The 20,561-nt window shown below is 38.2% G+C and overlaps 1 protein-coding gene across 7 annotated transcripts; it reads left to right on the forward strand.

Moving 5' to 3' along the window:
* The first annotated feature begins 948 nt into the window (after positions 1–948).
* On the forward strand, positions 949–19,249 carry LOC119151230 (coagulation factor XI-like). 7 transcript variants are annotated; one of them, XM_037394930.1, is made up of 15 exons: positions 1,716–1,789; positions 2,371–2,429; positions 4,974–5,136; positions 5,801–5,907; positions 7,319–7,478; positions 8,058–8,167; positions 11,382–11,541; positions 12,315–12,424; positions 12,512–12,671; positions 12,802–12,917; positions 13,305–13,479; positions 15,519–15,694; positions 16,004–16,099; positions 17,435–17,574; positions 18,961–19,249. In XM_037394930.1, the coding sequence occupies exons 1-15, from the start codon at positions 1,782–1,784 to the stop codon at positions 19,114–19,116; spliced, it is 1,896 nt and encodes a 631-aa protein (XP_037250827.1). In that variant the 5' UTR covers positions 1,716–1,781; the 3' UTR covers positions 19,117–19,249. The 7 variants fall into 7 exon arrangements, with proteins under 7 accessions (XP_037250876.1, XP_037250827.1, XP_037250816.1 ...); XM_037394919.1 differs by lacking the exon at positions 12,315–12,424 and having other exon boundaries at positions 1,744–1,789; positions 12,477–12,671; XM_037394959.1 differs by lacking the exons at positions 15,519–15,694; positions 17,435–17,574; positions 18,961–19,249 and having other exon boundaries at positions 1,744–1,789; positions 16,004–16,087.
* The last annotated feature ends 1,312 nt before the right edge of the window (positions 19,250–20,561 follow it).

Genomic DNA, 20,561 nt, shown 5'->3' on the forward strand with positions numbered 1-20,561 from the left:
AATGAGAAGTCTTTGGAGAGAAGTTCTAATGCCCTTGTGCCACCAGTGAAATGTGTGTGCACACACACAACACAAAATGAAATCAATTGAATACTAGTGCAGGTTGAGCAACAGAAAAACAAGTTCAGCTTGTTTTGTTTATATATATTCAGATACATGGTGGGTTTTGTGATTACTTTCAGGATTTATGAAAATTTGATAGTTTGAAGTAAAGCTGATAATTTTTCCAGCCGTGTAAAAGATTATCATAATTTTATAGTTGAGAAAAGAGAGACTTAAGTGATATACCTGTGGTTACACAGGAAGGCTTCATTGTTGTTGGCTGGAGATGGTGTGGTATACTTTCCTACAGCTGTATTCCCATGATACCTCTACCACCCAGTGGCTGATGGAATATCTCCTCTTCTGAGCTGTACAGACATCTTAAGCTCAAAACACTTCATGTTACAGGAATAAATTATCAATGTGTCTTGCAGTAAAGCCTTCTAGCACTATCCCTTCTCACCATTCCCTGCTTAAAACAGAAGAGAGTGCATAAAAATGAAAGCTGCTGTACTGAAAACATCTGAGGCCTCTCCTACAAGCATGTCAGGGCAAAGGAATCGATACACAAGGGAGTGTGAAGACCGTCTTTGAGACAGTTCTTCTCTGTAAGGAGGAGCTGGGAGACCTTGCTGGCCCGTAAGTCATGGAGAAGTCATTTCAATCATCAGGATGCTCAGAAAGGTCACAGTGGGGTGAAATGTGTTGATCTAGGTACTTTTTGAGTAGAGCATGTGTATCTGTCTTTTTGGCATATTTGGCCTAAAAGAAAAGAGGAAAAAGAGTAGGGAGGAGGGAAGAGTTGTCCCTTTGGCAATTTCACTGTGAAACAAAGTACCTTTTTTTAAAGATTTGAAAGACTCTTTTTGGTTTGAATTTTATTTTGCTTTGGTTACACATGTTAAAAAGAATTGTACAAACCAAAACAAGCGATTCAGACCAACTATAAATCAAGTCTGACTTGTTATGTTTACGTTTCTTGTATCTGCAAACAGATTTGGTTGTTTTTTGGGGTTTTTTTTGGCTTCTGGCAAACAAAATGCTCTTAGTTGTGTCTAACAACAAAATAGGAGTGAAGAAATGGCCACAGTAAAACTACTTGGAAGATGTAGACATGATAATTTCTGCAGAGTATTGAAAAGGAGGAATAAGAACTTGAACCAATGTTAAAGAAAATAGAGCAGAGAATACACAGTTGAAGAATAGGTATGTCTCTGTTTGCCAGGGGAATGCCTCAAGTAAATGGTTTTATGGTAATAAAACATAGGTGGTGTTTCTGCCCTGAGTTACAGTAGTTTCTTAATGGTGTCATTTACTTGGATCTGAGTCACTAGTCTTACTGATTTCATGCAGGTTCCTGCCTCCCCTGCCCCCGGCTCAGGATTTACTCTGGAGATTAATCTTGTTCCCTCTTTATGTAGGTTCTTGTGATAATTACACATATTCAGGCTGTTCTGAACCAGGGTTTTGCCTTTTATTTTAAAATGTCATCAAGAGGCAGATGCTCAGCTGGTGTAAAACCTGGACATCAATTACATTCTGGTCTGGATGATGTATGCTCTCAAAATGTGGCCCAAGGTCGGTAACAATATTGACAGAAAAAGTACCCATTCAAAGTAAATATTAAAGATAAGTTAGCATTGCAGGCACAGTAATATTTAACGCAAACCATTGATTTTTTTTATTTTTTTTTTTTTTTAGTCGAGCATAAACCTTATCCATTCATCCAGACCGACTGTATGTTCAGGTATGTAACCATTATTGCAACTGATACTCAGTGAAAGGTTTTCATAGCAACAAGACAGCGTAGGTTGATCTATTTATGGACTGTGTTGTGTGATTAATTTATTTGATTCTTTCCTGGCTTAAGTTGTAGCATGGGGGGGTGGGGGGTGGGGAGAAGAAATTGTTTAGAATTCAGGTAATATATATCAGAAGCAGTGAGTGCAAGTTATTTGCTTGCTACATTGATAATAGTATCCACGTAACTACCAGGACAGAGTCAGGATTAATAATGACATTTTGATCCTGCTCCCAGTCTAAGCAGGAATAAATGTTCTGCTGTAAAACAAAGCAGAAATTCTCTAAGTCCTTATAAGCTTTATTGCTTCTTGCACCCATAAGTAAAGGACCAACCTTCATTGCTCTTTTATGCTACTTTATATATGCCCTAACTGCATATCACTGTAATTTGTCATTCTCAATGTCATTTTGAATTAATGGTGTAATAGTACAAGCGTAAGTTGGTATATGCCTTGCAGTACTTTATAAAACTAATTATACACCCTTTATTAAACATATCCTAATAAGTGATTTTGTGTTTTTTAGGATGATTTGGATTTATCAGACTTTTTATTTCCTTTTCTTACTTGCTTCTGTTTACAGTGGTAAGTGAATATGTAATTCCTAAGATAGGCACCCAGAGTAACAGTCTTGATCTGTCAAGAGCTGTCTTGATCCTGCTGGGTTGTGTTCAGTCAAGTTTGGGTAACTCACATAACCCTGTTGCCTGACCTGGAACTTTCAAATGGGGCTTTAGTGATCTTGTTCTGCCACCCCTGCCTTGCGGTCACCTTGCCCAGCACCCACAGGACCATGCTATGGGCAGTTTTCTCTATCTGCCTGAGGCACATCCAGCTAGCAACTGTGAAGCTGGTGTGATGTTGAGTGTCCTGCACCCAGCACCAAGGTTAGCAGCTTTAGCAGAAACTGAGGCAGGGAGCCCTTTGTGGTGGGTGGGGAGTGCAGGCGGCAGAGTGGCACTCCGTGCTTCTCAGCTGACTTTGCTCTAACCTGGTTCCCCTGGCACAAATTAGAGCTCTTTGACGTTTGCAGTAATGGGTGCTGACTTCTGGGGGCTGAGCCCAGCAGTGCTGGGATAAGCTGGCTGTCGAGGAGCCTCAGCCCCTTCCCCAGGGGCTGTCCTCGGGGTGGGAGGCAGGACCGATGGCCACGGTGCAGGAGCTGCTCAGCCCAGCAGCCTTACTGGGGGACAGCAGCTGAGCTTCAGATCCAACGTCCTTTTATTATTTTATTTTTTTTAACAAAGAAACCAACTACCAACCTTCAGACTTGTTCACATGTTGCCTGTGTGAAATTACTGATGTAAAAAGTATATCACGCCTACATACCGTCATACTTGAAAGACTACTGCAATAAGCATGAATATAACTCCAGAACCAATTGTTTTATTGTAAACTTTTTTTTCTAAGATTCTCTCAATACGCTGGAAAACTAGTATGTGTTAATGATTTACCTTGTTCAGTTAGCAAAAGTCAAACTACAAAAATTGCATTGCATTTCCCTGAAGTTCCATGTGCTGATAAATTCTAACTAAGGCCTAAAGCAGGTTTATGGTCAGTAATGTATTAACTGTGTTCTCAGGGCACGATGAGGTAACTCAGCTTTTTAGCAAAGTTTGTCTGATAAATATAGTGTTTTTAAGGAGATGTTTTACTTGGATTTAAATCTCTGCAAAGCTAACATCTTGGAACCTTTCTGAGGCCTAGAAAACATATTTTTTGAATATACTTTTATTAAAGCATTCAGAACCATCATAGTTTTGAATGTTACATAGTTTTACAGCATAAGTAATTTTTTTTGTGTTAGTTTATATTAGAAGAAGGTAAATAAGATCCAGAATGTCTGATAGAGCAAATAATTGCAATATTCTCTTCTTTTCACTTCAGAAATCACTTAGAATATTCTAAGTAATAGAAAATGCTTTTCTTTTAATGACAAAATTGGGTGAAGAAAATGCTAAGAATAATAAATAGCATTTTTTTAGAGAAATATCTTGGAAGTATATATACCAGAAAATGTGGATGTTTATAAAGTACAAATTTTGTGTTAACAAGAAATTAAAAGACGTTAGCATATCTTGCACATACATGTAATAATTCCTTACCTTTTCCTTTTCTGGGGTAAATTATATATTTTACCAGTGTGCAGGAAACATAGAGCTACCTGAGTATAGTTTATAATCACGTTAAGAGATAAAACCCACTTGTAAGAAATAAAATGAACAAGTTCTAACTGTAAAATCCAACATGGTAGTTCCATTTCCTTTCATTTTCAATAGCTTTTGATGCAGTACAGTAATGCTATAGTAACAGATTAAGCAGCTAGCTAAAATGTTTTCAGTTGGGTTTCCTCCCATTCTGTAAAAATACAGTGTTTTCTCTTTTAGCTAAGGAAAAGCACTTGTGTAGATATAGGAATAAAAATTGGGAGTATTTGCCTGTTTGCTGCCTCTTTGGAGGGCAGAGTCCAGGAAGAGAGTGGGCTGCTCTGCGAGGCTGGCCCTGCTGCGTGCTCTAACGCAGAGATTGTAACAAACGCCTTCATTCTGCCAGGTGGGAGCAGGTTGCTCCTTAGGGATGCTGCAGAGCTCTGCCGTGCGAGTGGGTTTCATTACAGACTTCACTATGTGATCGACGGTGGATTCCCGCAGGAGCAGGGCGGTAGTTGAGTTCATTTTTATTCTGGACCGTTCCCAAGGCACCACTTCTGTAACATTATTGTCTTTATTGTAAGGCTAGTTAGAGGGGGTTTGAGGTGGAGTGTGAGGGAGCTTCTGCCGCTCCTGAGATGCGCCGTGGGAAGGTCCTGTCCTCTGCTGTGCAGATCTGCCTTGTGGCCCATCCTGCTGCTCGGCCTGCTGCCTCAGCTCGAGCTGCCCTGCTCCAGCAACAAGAGTGAGGCAAGGGATGGGGGGAGGCACACCACAGAGTTTTATTTCTGCTGGAGAGCTCCTCTCTAAAGGAGCTAGAAACTATGCTACGCTACCCACTCCCCTCACCCTCTCCTCCTGCCAAAGGACCATCTGAAAAGCAAGTTCAATGACAAAGAGGAGCAGCCGTTTCACCCTCTCCTGGTGAACTGTGTGCTCTTGTCTCTAATAATTTATGCCACTTGTTTTTCTCTATCAGAATGTGTGACTCAGATCTATGAAAATACATACTTCCAAGGAGGAGACCTTGCTACGTTTTTTACACCGAGCGCCAATTACTGCCAAGTAGTGTGTACTTACCATCCTACCTGTCTGCTCTTCACCTACTTGCCCGCAGCATGGATGAAAGATCCTGCAAAAAGGTAAAATGTTCGTGTGGCTTTTGCCGGTGCCCTGTGATAATTTTAGGAACTCGGTAACATTTTGATAGAACGCAGGCATGCAGGGAAAGGTACAGGGTTGCCATGGAAAACAGCATCATGTATCTTTAAAACTGGTGATCTAAAAGAGTGTTTGCTTGAATTTGAAAGATTGCATTTGGCAATGCCCAGTCTCTCACACTCACATACCAGCCCTTCCAAGAAAACAGGACTGATGGGGCACTCCCTCCTCTGTGCCACGTATTTGTTGCTGAGGGACCACGTGTGCTATTTCCATCTCCAGTGGTCCCCCATGCTGCCCCCCACCCTCTCTGTAGCATATTTTTCTGACAATTAAGAACTTCAGTAACACAAGAGGATGAGGTTGTCCTCCCTGTCTGTGCCCAGTGTGTTTGTTATCCAAACTCTGGGTTCTGCTTCTTGCTTTAATGAGACCTCTTGGAGCTCCCACATACACTGAGTAATCTCATCTGCCACCCGTGCCCACAAAGAAGATGCAGCTTTATGCTATCTTTCTCCAAACCGCACCTACTGCCTAAATTTTAATGTTGAGGGTTATTGGTCAGCCTGCATTTCACCTGAGAAACAATTATGAAAGTCTGTGTTGTACTACAAAAGCTGTGAATTGCTGGATTTTAAAACACAGGTTTTCCTGCTACTTAAAAGACAGCGATACAGAAATGCTGCCGAAAGTGGATATGGAAGGAGCTATCTCTGGACATTCCTTAAAACAGTGTAACATCCAGATTAGTGGTAAGATACGGTAATTCCACATGTATGCATTTTATGCTCTGTATCATGTAGCAGATATTAGAAAAGTAGCATTTCGAAAGCAGCGTTAGAATCAGAGAAGCAGCCAGGCAGCAATTTGTATGTTCTTTGCCAGATCTTTCAAACACAGCTCACAGAATCTTTAGCTGGTTTCACCCTTCAGCCCCAGCTATCCAGCACTGAGGCTCCCCAGATGAGGTAACAGGGAAGTTACGCTCCTGCAGTCACTGTTCCATTTGCTAGAGGCAGATGGGAGCACATGCTTTAACTGGTAACTCCAGTTATAAAGGTTAATTTACTACTACAATTCCACTCCAGCACAGAGTCTTAGTGTCAGCATGCCATACCTGCAAGTTATCAGTAGGTGTATTTAAAACCTATTAAATGTTTTGTTTTAATTGTGTTTTAAACTTGTACGTCATAATGATGTCATTAAGAGGAGATCAGCTTTAAGCATAGCCCAGAACTGCAGAAAAAACAGAATACGGAAGAATACGTTTACTCACTTTCAGACTTTGAGGCCAAGTAGTGTCTTATGGATGTCAGGCTAATTCTTTAGTTTTATTGGTGATAGCACCTCGATACGCCAGATCTAAATAGGTCTTTATGCAAGTTCTCCATTGTGGCTATTGACATATTGGTTGTGTTTGCTTTTGCTTGCCACTTGCCTTTCAGAACAGTCAAGACTTTTAAAAGCCCTTTCCTTCCAACATCCTGTCACGTTTCTATTTCTGAGCAGCTTTGGCTGAACAAAATAGATTTCAGTGGGATGTTTTACTTTACGCTATGTAGACTATTCAGTATCGCTGGAGTTACTCTGGAATCAGGCTAACATCACTAAATTGAAAATCTACCCGTAGATGTTTCAAACTGCCTCCAATGGCTGGCTGATTCGTGTTTGGCGAAGAGACGGAGGCAAAACGTGCTATTTCAAACCCCACCGTCCCAGCGCTCCCTCCGTGGAGTGTAAACTGAATTTTCTGACTCAGATGGGAGATGTATGTTGTTTATGGGGACAGGACCTGCCTCTTAAACTGCTCTGTGAATTTGGAAATGGGGAAGTATGTTTTAGTATTAACCTTGAGTTCTTGCTGTGATTAACGGCATGATGGTCTCAGGCACAGTGGTTAGAGCTCCTTGCTCCGGTGGGCAGAGGCAGTGTCAAAGTCTGCCAGTTTTTTCCTTTGCCGTGCAGTACTGTACTGTACCTGCACTTCTGATTTGGTTCCATCATACTTCACATCTAGTAACTGAAGTGAGCATGGGATGTGGAATCTGGAATGTGAGAGCTGTGTTGTACCAGCTGCTCTCTGTTGGGCAGTTTGCAGTGCAGGGTGGGGAAAAGAACAGAAGTGTGCTTTCAGAACTCGGTCTCTCTTTTTTTTTTCCACAGCTTGCAGCCCAGATGTCCACGCAGGACTGGATATGGAAGGGAATATTCATGATGTTGCTATGGTTGACAGCTATCAACAGTGTCAAAAAAGATGTACCAATGACAAACATTGTCATTTTTTTACATATGCCTCAGAAACATTTCACAATGCAAACTTACGGTAAATACAGGTTTGATCACTTTCTTTGAGCAGCACTGTGCTTTAGTAGAGTAAATTTCAGAGCAGTCTAAGATGTGAGAATTTATTCAAGGAAGTATTTTTTCCTTGACTCGTTATCCTTGGAATGTTTATTCAAACTTAGAAATAGGAAAATGTCTACAGTCAATTAGCTTGCCCTTCTCACCGATAGACAAATGAAAACTTGATTATCGTAGCACAGAAGAAAGTTAAAATCCTCTGGAGATACTGAAATGCAAATTATATTGGTAGGCGTGCAGCATTATTACTCTGTTAAATCTTGTTCTGCTTGTTGCTGTGAAAATAGCATCGTCAGAGAAGTCAGAGAAATTCTTACATTTCTATCAGGCCAAATTTTTGAGCTGTTAATCTGCTCAATTTACAAGTTAAACATTGTTCAGCTAGCTCTGTTCCTAATTTGAAAATTATTCTGGAGATTGAAGATTCCTCTGGCCCATGGCCAGAACATGCAGCATGGTAGGAATTATGGGGCCAGGAGGATGGTGTAGAGCAAGGAGATAGCCTGTTGTCTTACCACTCTCTTTATTCTTTGTCACTCAGTAAAAAATGCTTCTTGAAACATACCAGTGTAGGAACTCCAACCAGCATAAAGGTGCTTGATGAGGTTGTGTCTGGATTCTCTTTAAAGCCATGCCAGCTTTCTGAAATAGGTAACTATTTAAAATCTCTGATTCAGTTTAGTTTTAAGGGTTATGGATGATGAGGTGCAGTCTATCTCTGACATGCATAAATGTTTCATTATATACGATAATTCTACTATAAACTTACTCTTGCAAATATAGTTAGTATTCTCAGGCAAAAAGGAAGTTCAGATCTTTTTAATTTTTTCATTTTAGCGTTTGTCTTACAAAACCAGTTGCCTGCTTTGAAGATGTAAAGAATTTTTCATAAGGTTAGCTTGATGAAATTGCGTATTACCTTTGTACCATGGATTCAAAAAGGAAAGCTAAAATCCCATCAGAGTCAAAGATCAGGAGGAATATAAAGCTTTCTGAATTGTTTGTATACCATGTATGCACTTAGAAATTTTTAATGAAGACCTGCAGCTTTCTAATACAACCGGCTAATATAGGGAAGTATTCTGTGTTTTCTGGGTGACTTGTGATGAAAGCAGTGTCTGTGCTTGTTCCTACAATCATTACTCAGGCAAAACTCTCAAGAATGCAAGATCAAACAGTGTGTATTATACCTTCTTATTCCCAATTGAAACATCTTTCACTTTTTAATTTTTTTTCTTTTTCTTTCTTTCTTTTTACATATTTACCTCTACTTTGTCTTAGTGTGTGGTATTTTCCCTGCTTAATGGTGACGATATTGTTCTTCTTCCATATAGCCTGATTTTAGCTCACAGATAATCTAGTTTTCCCACATAAATCACATTTTGTAGACACTCTGCGTCTACATCAGTGTTTTCTTCAGACTCTGCTAGTCCTACTGTGGGAATAATTTTTGGAAACTACAGAAAAAGTAATTTTGTTCAGATCTTAACAGTGAAGACACTTAAAGGAAAATGAAGTGTGAAGAATAAAAAAAGGAAAATAAAGTTTAGCAAAGAGAAGAAAAGAATTTAGCTATTTCCTTACTATGTGTATGAGAGAGAACGGAGGGAAGATTTTTCTTTCCCCCCAAAACTCTTGCATTAAGATATACTAGAAAGGCATGCATTCATCACTAGAAGAAAAATCACAGTACTCAAGAGGGTCCTGCTCACAGATTTTAAGAAGAATTGGGGGACTGTAGCATATGCACAAACATTATGACTTCAAATTTTAAAAAAACCAAAAGCTATTTGACACTTCATCAAAGACGTTTATGACAGTGATGACATGGCAGTAATGATCCATCACAAATTGAATCACAATTTCTGAAAGCATGTGAAGGTCAGTCTTGTTCCTACCTGTTCTCCCTTGCTTTCTGTGTCTTGTGAGAAAGGCAGGAGGAGAGAAGGAATAAATTGTGGGATCACAGAGGCCTGGACAGTACTATTGGATCAAGGGGTCATCTAAGGATGTCATCTGTCCTAATCCAAGATACATCAGCTATACCTGTCCAGACAGAGATTTGTGAAATGTAGTTTTAAAGTCTCAGTACCACCTTCTGCCTTGTTGTGTTGTAAATACCTGAAATGGGTTTATTTGAATATTCGTTCTAGTTTTTTTTCTGACTGTGTTTAGGCTGACTAATGCTACATTGTATATGTTCTCAGTGCCCTGATTTTAAAACTCGATGCTTCCCCTTTCAAAGCTTTTGGAATCACAGCAACGCTCTGTGAATGCCAAAAGCTAAATTGTACCAAGAAGCTCTGAGATTCTAGTCAGTTCAATTCTAAGATGACTGAAATCAATATAGGATTTCTATGTTTCCTGCTCTACTGTGCCCCCTTCCTCTGCATAGTAATGCTAATGTTGTTGACCATCTGACTGCAGTTTGTTTTCATGAAGAGAGAGGACATAAAAGGTCCTTCTGTAGCCTTTCTTGTGTCCTTTGCCATTAGCTTTCCTTCTCCCCTGAGCAGAACCTGAGCTTCTTTCTTAATGCTAATTGAATGGTACTGCCTATTTTTCTTATAAGTTTCTTGCTATTCAGCCTTTTGTTTTGTGCCTTTGCTTTTCTGATTTTGTCCTTACGCACACATGCTATTACGCCTCCATAGCAATTTGTGTGTATTTCTGCCCTTTGCAAAGTACCTTCCTTGAGGTCATTGAATATTGAACAATCACTGAACATGATTGTTGACATCATGGGTTAGCTTCCCTAAACTTCCAGATCCACATTTGTGCTTCAGATAGAATTTCCTTTAGAAGATGCCCATTCTCCTGAACTCTGTTTCCCCTTAACATGGGATCTTACCTACTAATTAACCCTTACTTTCTAGTCTCCTGATTTTTTTCTCCCTGTTCTAATTGTGTGATTACTATCCAGTATTGTTGTCCTTTCATGTTTACGTTTTTTGAAAACCTCATCAAATTAACAGGAATCACATTAAGTTCTACTTCTCCCTTTTACTGTTTTTAACCCTTTCTGTACTAAGATGTTCCCAGTATGTTTCAGTAACTCATTGTGTAGTGTCGACTCCACTGCTGTACTTTCTCAACAGCTGAAGTTCCCTGCTGCCATCAAGTCCTGCGTTTTGGATCATTTCACTGTTTTTACTGTCTTTACAGCTTGATGGTTTCAAGAAACATCCTCCTTGCTGGTGCTTTGTTTTTTCCTCATTTTCTTGTTAACTACGACTTCAGGCGTATCTTTAGAGAGGCAATTCATTCTCTTTCTAAACATGGCAGTACTTCCTCTAACTTCTGTACCTGTAGTTTGGTTGTGTGAATTAGCCTGCCAAGCCTCTGTTAGGTTATTTTAGTCTTGTCAGAGGACAGGCTGTACATTACTCCTGCTTATTCTACCTACTTTTCAAATAGCATCTAATAAAGTCTTAAGAAGGTCATTCCATTATTTTTCTTCTAGTCATCTCATGGTCCTTTTAGATATACCCATTATCTTAATTTTTATAGGCTTTGCCTAGATTACCATGATTTATTCCTAACTGTGGATTTGTACACTTGTCTCCACTGTTCCTAATTTAAAGTCTTCTCTATTAGATTAGCAAATCTGTATTCTAATATATAATTTTTCCCCTTCTCTATATGAACCCTATCCCTGCTCAGTAATCCTCTCTGTGAGTTAACACACTCAGAAATGTTCTGAGAAACAGGTTTTGGTTAAAATGTAATGTTACCTTTCCGTCTTATCAGTCACAAAGGAAGGAAACCGTGAATAAGAATAGAAAAGAGTAATCTGTAAACTTCAACATTCTGATGACGTAATATAATCTTTGGAATTTTGATATTTTGTTCTTGTTTTATACAGATTGTCAAATGGACATTTTTGAAGATCAAGAATTTTCAGGAATGAATATTACCAGTTTTTTCACTCCTGACATCTCTGTCTGCCAAACTATCTGTACATATTTCCCAAAGTGCTTGTTCTTTACATTCTTTACCAGAGAATGGCAAATCAAATCCCAAAGGTGAATATGGCAACTAAGGTTAATTCTCGAAGTAGATTTTATTTTATTTTTCAGAAGCACAGAGTCTTTTTTTAATCACGATTTTCTTATACTTAGGGATTTTTTTTGTTAAAAATGATGTCATTCACTGAAAAATAACCTTTTATGTTTTGTATTCATGAATTTATAATCCCCTGTGGGCATTTCATCTGTTCTCCAGTATGATCAGGGCTTTTGTATTGCAGCTGCATATCTGGTGTTAATCTGAAAAGAGTTATATGCAGCAAAGAGACAGTGAGCCTCCAGATTGCTTTAATGACTTAAAGCTGAGTTTTAAGATAAGTGTCATCTGGTTTCCTAGCAATATTATTTACTTGAAAAGACTTTCGGTAAAGTTAACACATTTAAAAATGTGCCTAATGAGCTTGCTTCTTTCATATGTAGTGGAGAGAATAGTTAAAAATCTACATTCCACATAAAACATAAGAATATAGTTTCAAAGGAATTTCAGGGAGAAGCAAAGCTTCTGAAGTCACATCTTCTATGTATGTATAAATACTGTACGACCTTTACTAGTACAGTCATATGCCATTTCACAAAACTACAAACGCCCCATCAATTTACTGTGAACTAGTGAACTCAGTGAATGCATTTTCTTATGAAATACTTTTACAGATAGAAGACTTGGAAGAAAAAAACACATTTAAGAAAGAACCTTCCCTTACCAGTACCTAAACAATCAAATTTAGGGTGTGAGAACAGATTTAGTTACTGTAAAACATTTTTCTTTTCAGAAATCTTTGCCTTCTGAAGACGTCAACAAATGGGATACCAGAGGCACTTACATCGCGAGAAAATGCTTTATCAGGCTTTGGTCTCCTAAACTGCAGAAGATCCTTTCCTGGTAAACAGTAAATTACAATAAAAATAATAATTTGAATTAATCGATTTCATAGACTTTCTGATGCTTGGAATGCCCTCACTTCTACAGCCTGCACTTCTCGCACTTACATGCATATGGATTTTTTGGGAGATGAACTCAATGTCACTTATACTAAAGGACACAGAGCCTGTCAGCAGGTTTGCACAGACATGGTCCGCTGCCAATTTTTTACCTACTTTCCTCTCCAAGATTCATGCAATGAGGAGAGGTGAGAAATATTTTTGAAAAATGTTTAAAGATTGCCGAAATAATAGTTGCACAGACTTGGTTGAGGGGGTAATGTATGTGTTCAACATAAAAAAAGTAAAAACTGAATCTTTGCATTAATTCATTGGCAGAAAGTGTGAGTGTCACCTAAGAATGTCTTCAAATGGATCTCCAGTGGAAATAGTACACGGGCCAGGAAGGATCTCTGGATACTCACTAAGATTATGTAAAAAAAAAGCCAGTACTGGTAAGTAAAACTTCTTCCATGTAAAAGCAACAACAGTGCTTAACTGATTTCAGTACAGGAGGCCAACCCCCCCTTTTTTTTTTTTTTTTCTTTGTTTTTTTTACTTGGTTGCATTGTCCCAATGGGATGCTTTGTTGCCTTGTGATGTTAAAGTGTTCCAAAAAAGTGAAGTCTGCCAGTTCTGCACATTGTAAACACCAACAGTAGCACTGTGAACTTGGTTTTAATAGATTTTATGACCATAAATGATAAAGGGGTTAGCATGTATCGTGGATCCACCTTTGCAGTGGATTGGTCCCTGCAATCAGGGATCAGCAGTAGTCTCATCTCACTTTTCAGTGTTGGGTGCAAATTATCTCTAAGCACAGTTTTTAATTATTCCTATAGTGTGTATGCAGCATTCTGCAAGAACTATTAGGATCGTTGGAGGGACAGACTCTTCCCCGGGTGAATGGCCGTGGCAAGTCAGTTTGCATGTGAAATTACCTCGTCAGAGACACCTCTGTGGGGGCTCTATCATCAGCAACCAGTGGGTTCTCACAGCTGCTCACTGCGTCATGAGGTGAGGCCTAAGTGTAAATATATAAATAATTTAAAAAAAATGTCATCCCGCGGGTGAGATAAATTGAGATCTACCTTTTAAAAAAATAAAAGTGAGGACTAGAATAAACTCTTTTAATGTAACCAAAAGATGAACTTTTAAGGTAGACTATTCATATCCTTAACATAACTGGAACTCTATACTTTGTCCCTTTGTAACATAGTATTGTACTACCGATGCTGAACTATTTTATTGTGTCTAGAAGATGTAATTCTAAAGTAGGCACCAGATACCTACAGAAACTTAGACATTCTCACGCGATATAAGCTTTTTCTGACTGTAACACCATGTCATCCATCAAGGAAAATCTGTTGGTAGGTTATACCATTTCATAACCTTCAAATGACTTATCTTGGAGATATCTCTGTGGCACTTAAGTAGTGGTATTAATCCGAGAGCTTCAGCAGCAGGGTTCTCAGCAAGACCAGGACACAGAGTAAATCTCTGTGGGGGTCCAGTTAGGCTGCTTCTGGCACCTGATCTACCTGTTTCTGCATTACATGAAACATCCAGATCCCAGTTGCCCTGGTTTTACTTTAGCAGATTTTTTTTCCCAAAAAAATTCTATTAGTCAGTCAGTTAATGCTCTTATTTTTAATGCAGATTTCATATATATAATATAGATATATATTATTTATATTAGTATATATATTGTATCTGCATTAAAATAAATATAACAATTTTATTATTATATTATAATATAATAAATATATGTAATATAATAATTAAATAAGATAAATATTATATTTATATTAATGCAGATAAGAACAAAATCTAAAGCAGCCAATACCTAGGACATGGCTACTTTGCACTGATGCATATAGTCTGTATTGTTAATCAAATGACCATCAGATTTGGGTCATGAAATTGCTTGTGTTGTGAACAGCTAATTTAATGGTCACATAGATGATTAATTTAATTTATTAGGTTGTCATCACCTGTATGCAGGTTATCCTGTCATTTACAGAGTGGAAAGTGTAAGGCTATAATGCAGCCTGCTGGGAGAAAAGGGACAGGTAACAGATGAAATGCTTCAAAGAGGGAAGACCCAGCAACGTTGCCCCAAACCAGTCATTTTTACTCATGCAGTGTAGTGAATATGTCCATTATTGATTTCATGTGGAACAGTGTTGCCAATATTTTGCCTCCACTGGCAAACTTTATAGAAGTGCTTAAACTCTAAAAAACCTATATAAAAGATACCATTCTTTACCTGTTATCCACTGTAGAAGTTACCAGTATAATAAAAGGCCAAGGGAGAAGATTTGCTTGCAAAATAAAAATCAAAAAGACAAATTTTGCTAATTATTAAGCCTAACTGATATTTAAGAATTTATATATAAAATCTTAAAATTTTTTTGAAAGTTTATTTCGGACAAATTTTGTGTCTTCTTCATTGTATGTATCAAAACTTCTAGGTTGCCTTAATGGTAGAATATCACAATGAAATAGCCCTTAAACTTACTCAAAGTAAAACTGAAATAATCAGGATTAACTGGAACTTTTCACGTAGGTCTATGACATTACACTTGCTAATCTATATTTACATGGCTGTGTCATTTTCCTAACAAGGAAATGTCAGAATAGACTCTATCTGAATTTATATTCCTAAGCTTATTTTCATTATTAGAAAAGCTGTTGTGTTGGAATGAATGGAAATAATGTCATTTACTACTTCAGGGCTTGCATTAGGCTCAATTAAAATAAAATAGAAAGAGAGAGAAAAAGAGACCATAAAAGATGGCAGAAGAGGATGGAGGATCAGGACAATGAAAGAGAAAACTGATGTGAAGAGGAAAATAGGAATAGGGAGAGGAACAGAAAGAAGTGGAGGGAATGGACAAAACAAACTTTTTTTCAATTTTGAGTGTATGAAAAAAAATATGAAAAAAGGCCTCAGTGTACACTCAGGAGTAACAGAGGATCTTGGCATCTGCACACAAACTCTAAATGAGTGCAAATTTTTTGCTGCAGACTGACTGTTTGTCTTTTTCCCTCAGTCTTGAGAATCCCAACATTTGGCGTGTTTATGCTGGTATTTTAAAACAATCAGAAATAAATGAGGATACGCCCTTCTTCAAAGTGGAAGAGATTATTGTTCACCCTCAGTATAAATACGCACAGACTGGATATGACATTGCTTTAATGAAACTTGATAAGCCTATGAATTTTACTGGTATGTAGTGTATTTCAGAGGAATTCTGAAAATGTGCAGGATGACATAAGGCTGGCATTGGTATGGCAGTGCATGATACCTGGGCTGGCTTCCTTTAATATGGAGTTACTGGGGGTTGAGGAGAATCTCATTCTATTGGCTTTAAAAAGAAAAGGGGTGGCTTTCATTTATGTGCCTGGAACGATACGTACTGTAAGAGACAAAGCATAACAAGGAGGCTGTCATCAGGGGTCGTGTAGATGCCCACAAAACCTTAATGCTGCCGTTATCTCTGCTAGTCAAACTAATATTTTTTTAATTGTATTTTAGATCTTCAACTGCCTATTTGCCTGCCATCAAAAGAAGATGCTAACATACTTTATACTGACTGTTGGGTAATTGGCTGGGGTTACAGAAAAGAAAAAGGTACAGATGCATGTATGAACAGTGAGTTCTGGTATTTGCAAAAGTCATGTGGGTGAAGAAACCATACACCCTCCCTCCCCTTTTTTTTTTTATTAAAGAAACTCCCCCTTCTTTTTTAAAGAAAATTCTGCTATGTTCTTGAGTACCATTATTACTATCTGGCCAGCATTGTAATATAATTCTTAATTAGAATCTACTTCTATTAAGGCATCAAATGAGATGTATGAAATTATCATTAAATGCCTTAGTGCTCTGACAAAAAAATTAGATTTTATAAATCATTTGACTCAGTAGTATGATAAATGTAAGTAGGCAACCTTAAATATATCCTGTACAAACCTCAAATAATTTTCCTTAGATTCTAGCTTAATCTACTGGCAAAACCCAGTATATATCTGGGCTGCACACTCCTTTTCGTGCTCCTGGCTGGAAAAAGCTGACAGACTTATCACTGAACTGTGAGGTTTAGAATTACAGTCTGCCCATAACTCATGGGGGTTTTTTTGGGTTGGTTTTTTTTTTTGGCGTCATTGTATTCCTATGACTTTAGAAATTAAGATGGAAGATGTTGCTTTTATGATTCTGAAGGCTGATTATAAACAGTGCTAATAATTTTCATGTTTTGACAGTTGATGGGATTTGAACTCCTCTGATATTATATGGAGTTAGGCCAAATAGCTGTTAATTATAAAAGTCTGGTTTTACATGTGTATATCTATATGTACACACACACCCCTATTTAAACAATGTCCTTTCCTTTGTACACTTTCCTATTTGAAGGTTAGAGTTCAATGTGAAATCTAACAAATTTAGGCGGATGCTGTATAGGCTAATTTCCTCTGTTAATTTCTAAGAAAAGGCTGCTCTAAAATACTCTTATTTACTCTACATGCCGATTTCTCCATCCTATAAACTACGAGGGCATGGAGCAGCACAGATTGGGCAACTGGGAGACTCCAAACCTATTGTAAAACATTATTAAGAAATAATTCTTAATAACACAAAGCAATGTTCTTAATGGGAGGGCAAGTTACAAGGTCCAATGTCCTGAAAGCTGTACTCATATGAGGATTCATTGCAAATCACAAGGGAGTTTTGAAGCTTGCCCAGTCATGAGACGTAAAACGATATTGTAAGAGCATTCAAATTACAGATAATTCACATGGTTTGCTAACCAAAAAAAAAGGAAAATCAGTGTCATGAACATCTAACATTGCTCTAAAAGCACTGGCCTCCAACTGTGTAATACCACTGTAAGGGGATTTCTGGGGTTTAATTTGAACTTCTGTTTTGCTAGAAGCAAACGTGTCTCTGTTCATACCACCCATCACGTAGGTCGTGTGGAAGATATCCTTCAGAAGGCTACCGTTCCCCTCATGTCCAGGGAGGAGTGCCAGGCAAGGTACCGGAAGCACAGAATAGGTGACAAAGTGATCTGTGCTGGCTATGACGAAGGTGGAAGGGATGCTTGTAAGGTAATAAAAAGTAGTAGTATATAGTTCTATATTCCAGCCATTTGTTCAAATATATAATTTAGTACTGTGATTTTTTTTTAGTTGCCATTAGAAAAATATGGTTATCAATAAAGCTGTTGATTAATTTGTCACTCTTGCATGTCAGAAGCACTGGAAATCAAGGTATTTGCAAGATATTTCTTATGTGACATTGAAATCTTTAGGGATAGATTCCATGGATAAGAAATTTTATATATATATATATACACACTCAGAAACTCATGCATTTAGGCAGTAAGCCAGTATTCCTTTGGAGTATTAGAAATCCAAAGACAGAAGTATAGTATCTCAGAGCGTTTCTCCAGTAAAAGCAGGTTTCCTATGTGATATTTTTATTTCTTGACCTGAAATACATGTGAAAGCTTATTTCAAAGCATCCACTGTGTACAAACCAAAAGGAAGGGTGCTAGCGATGCTATTAAAATGCACAAGGTATGGAAGGCTAAAGACAACATGAGTGGATTGTTCTGTTCGTTATTATAATTGAAAATGTCACAACAGCATGAGTTCAGTGAGCCAGATTCTCTGCTTAGGCGTAAGCTCGTGCACTTCCATTAATTTAAGTATTCTGAGTTAATTTATGCAAGAAGAAAAAAGTCTGATTAGTAAGATTAAATTCTCTACCACATACAGTATTTTCATATTAAGCATTTAACGGTTAACATTTTTATGTTAAGATGTTTACTGTTACTATGATCGGTATTGAGTAATTAGCAATAAAAATACTTGAAGCTGAGATTTCCTCTATGCCAGTTAAGGTTGCTTTATCTGATACTGTGTACCAGAACATGGGGATGCTGGTTTATAAAAGTAACAGACTTGCTATTGTCTTAACAACTCATAACAGCTACGCTAAAGAACCTTATGTTCAGAAAGATCAGTTAGGAATAGGAAAAGAAAAGAGAGAGGTGTTTTATCCTGAGAGGGACAGTCACTCAAACAAGATAAGCCATGCAGAGAGCTGAGGTTTGTGTCCTAAAACTAAGGTTGTAGGAGAAAACATTGGCAAATTTACTGTTTTTCTCACTTGCATGTGTAGTCTTCATTGGGTTTTAAATCAGTGTATGTAGATAAATAAATATATAAAAAGTCAGTAGTTTTGAACCCTTGTGGGAAGTGGAAATTATTTGCAATGACTGGAAAGAATTTAGAAGTGAATTTACTAGATAAAAAAGAAAATCTGATTCAGTAGTCTTAGTTAACCTTAAGTGAAAGTGATGGAAATCCAGGCAGTTATGCTGGTGTTAATGCTGTATGATGCTGATTTTAATCAAGGTTTTATTTTGAGAGAGAAATACTGACGAGAGCTCTTCCTTGCATGCTCTGATTTCTTCTCCTGTGACACAGGGAGATTCAGGAGGGCCGCTGTCATGCAGGCACGAGGAGGTGTGGTATCTGGTGGGCATCACCAGCTGGGGCGAAGGCTGCGCTCGCCCCAGGCAGCCAGGTGTCTACACAAAAGTTGCTGAGTATTCAGACTGGATTCTAGAAAAAACTACGTAGCATGAGAGTTACCGACTAGCTCCAAGTGATGCCGTGGAATAATAACCCTAGGAGCAATGTGATGAAGTGTATTAGCATTTTTTAAACAGTGTTTCTTGGTAGACTGGAATGTAAAAGACTTGATTAAAAAAAAGTAGAAAAGCAGGAATGAATGAACTGTGCCTTTGCTAAATAAAAAGCAGTAATAAAAATAAACACTGTCGTCACTGATTTGGCAGATAAAAAAGTATATCTGAACCATTGATTTCTTCTGTCCTTGCTAACATAAAATGGGAGTGGATGAGGTTGCAAGGCATGTATGGACCTGGAAGTTGGGAACGGCTTCTGACTTCTGAGCATACAGCAGTGGAGTTTGCCCTCCCTTGTCTGAATTTGGTTGAAATGGGCTGACCAGTTACAGGCTTACTGCAGGGCTTGAGGAAGGGAAGCTGAGGCAGAGAGAAGCCCATACAGTTGTATAAACCTTGTTTCCTTAGGGAATTAGCCAAAAAAGTGGCAGTACTAACAGAGGAGACAGAGCCTGAGGCCTTGGCATGCTCTTGAGTAAGTTTTGCAAGTGTGGTTAATAGCTCTGTCTTTCACTTATATTATTCCAATTTCTGCAGAAAGTTTTGTGAGAACAATAATACGGGTCTGCTTGCCTTGAAGTGGAATATCCAAAAAGTCAATAAAAGAATTGTCCCCTTTAGAAATATCATATGTCATTGGTCTTTAGCACAATGTATTTTTATTTTCCAGATCCCTCGCTCTCCTTGATTAAAGAAACAGCTTTCTCCTTTTAATTTTTCTCCTTTTTTTCCTTTTATCCTTTCTTCTTTTTTTGTGTCACGTAATAAATGTGTTTCATGGCCAAAGTCAACACTAGTGTGAAAAAGAGCAGTCAAGTATTCATTACTTTCCCATAGTAAGAGGCAGCATTTCACACTGAATCAGAAAGGAAGGCACAGGACTTTGCACTGTCTTTGTGAGACTTCATGAGCTTGTTTCCTAGTCATCTACATTACCTTCATTTCTGAAAATGTGTTCTGGAGTGCTACTCATAACTGCCACACACCCCCACTGGGTATGTTGTAGAGGAGGTGAACAGCAGGAGTGGCTTTACAATTAAATGAGGTTGTGAAAATTAGAAATTAAGCATGTCGAATTTATGGGAGACAGCAATCAAGCTGCTGAAAATTACTTCTGCATTTGATTTTTTGATGCTTTATTTGCAAATAACACTGAGGAAAAAAATGTAATTCCACAACTACAAGCTTCAGTTGTATTTCTGCCTAAGTATCCAAAGAGCCTCTAGGGTCAGAGTGTTTCTCGGTACGTGCAGTGCTGAGCTGACCGCCGTCAATGCACCTGAAATTGCAAAGCTGTATTCAGGGGCTGGGGGTTTGGTTTTGTTTGCTTGTTTTTGAAGAATCAGAATTCAAAGCAGGGATGAAAACAGTCCACAT

This window comes from Falco rusticolus, chromosome 1 (assembly GCF_015220075.1).
Source record: "Falco rusticolus isolate bFalRus1 chromosome 1, bFalRus1.pri, whole genome shotgun sequence".
Lineage (NCBI taxonomy): Eukaryota > Metazoa > Chordata > Aves > Falconiformes > Falconidae > Falco > Falco rusticolus.

Bases quoted from the DNA above. Each gene is read 5' to 3' on its own strand.
- LOC119151230 (XM_037394930.1), top strand. The intron at 2,430-4,973 runs GTAAGTGAATAT...TTTCTCTATCAG, and splicing joins ACTTGCTTCTGTTTACAGTG to AATGTGTGACTCAGATCTAT. The intron at 7,479-8,057 runs GTAAATACAGGT...TTTGTCACTCAG, and splicing joins TTTCACAATGCAAACTTACG to TAAAAAATGCTTCTTGAAAC.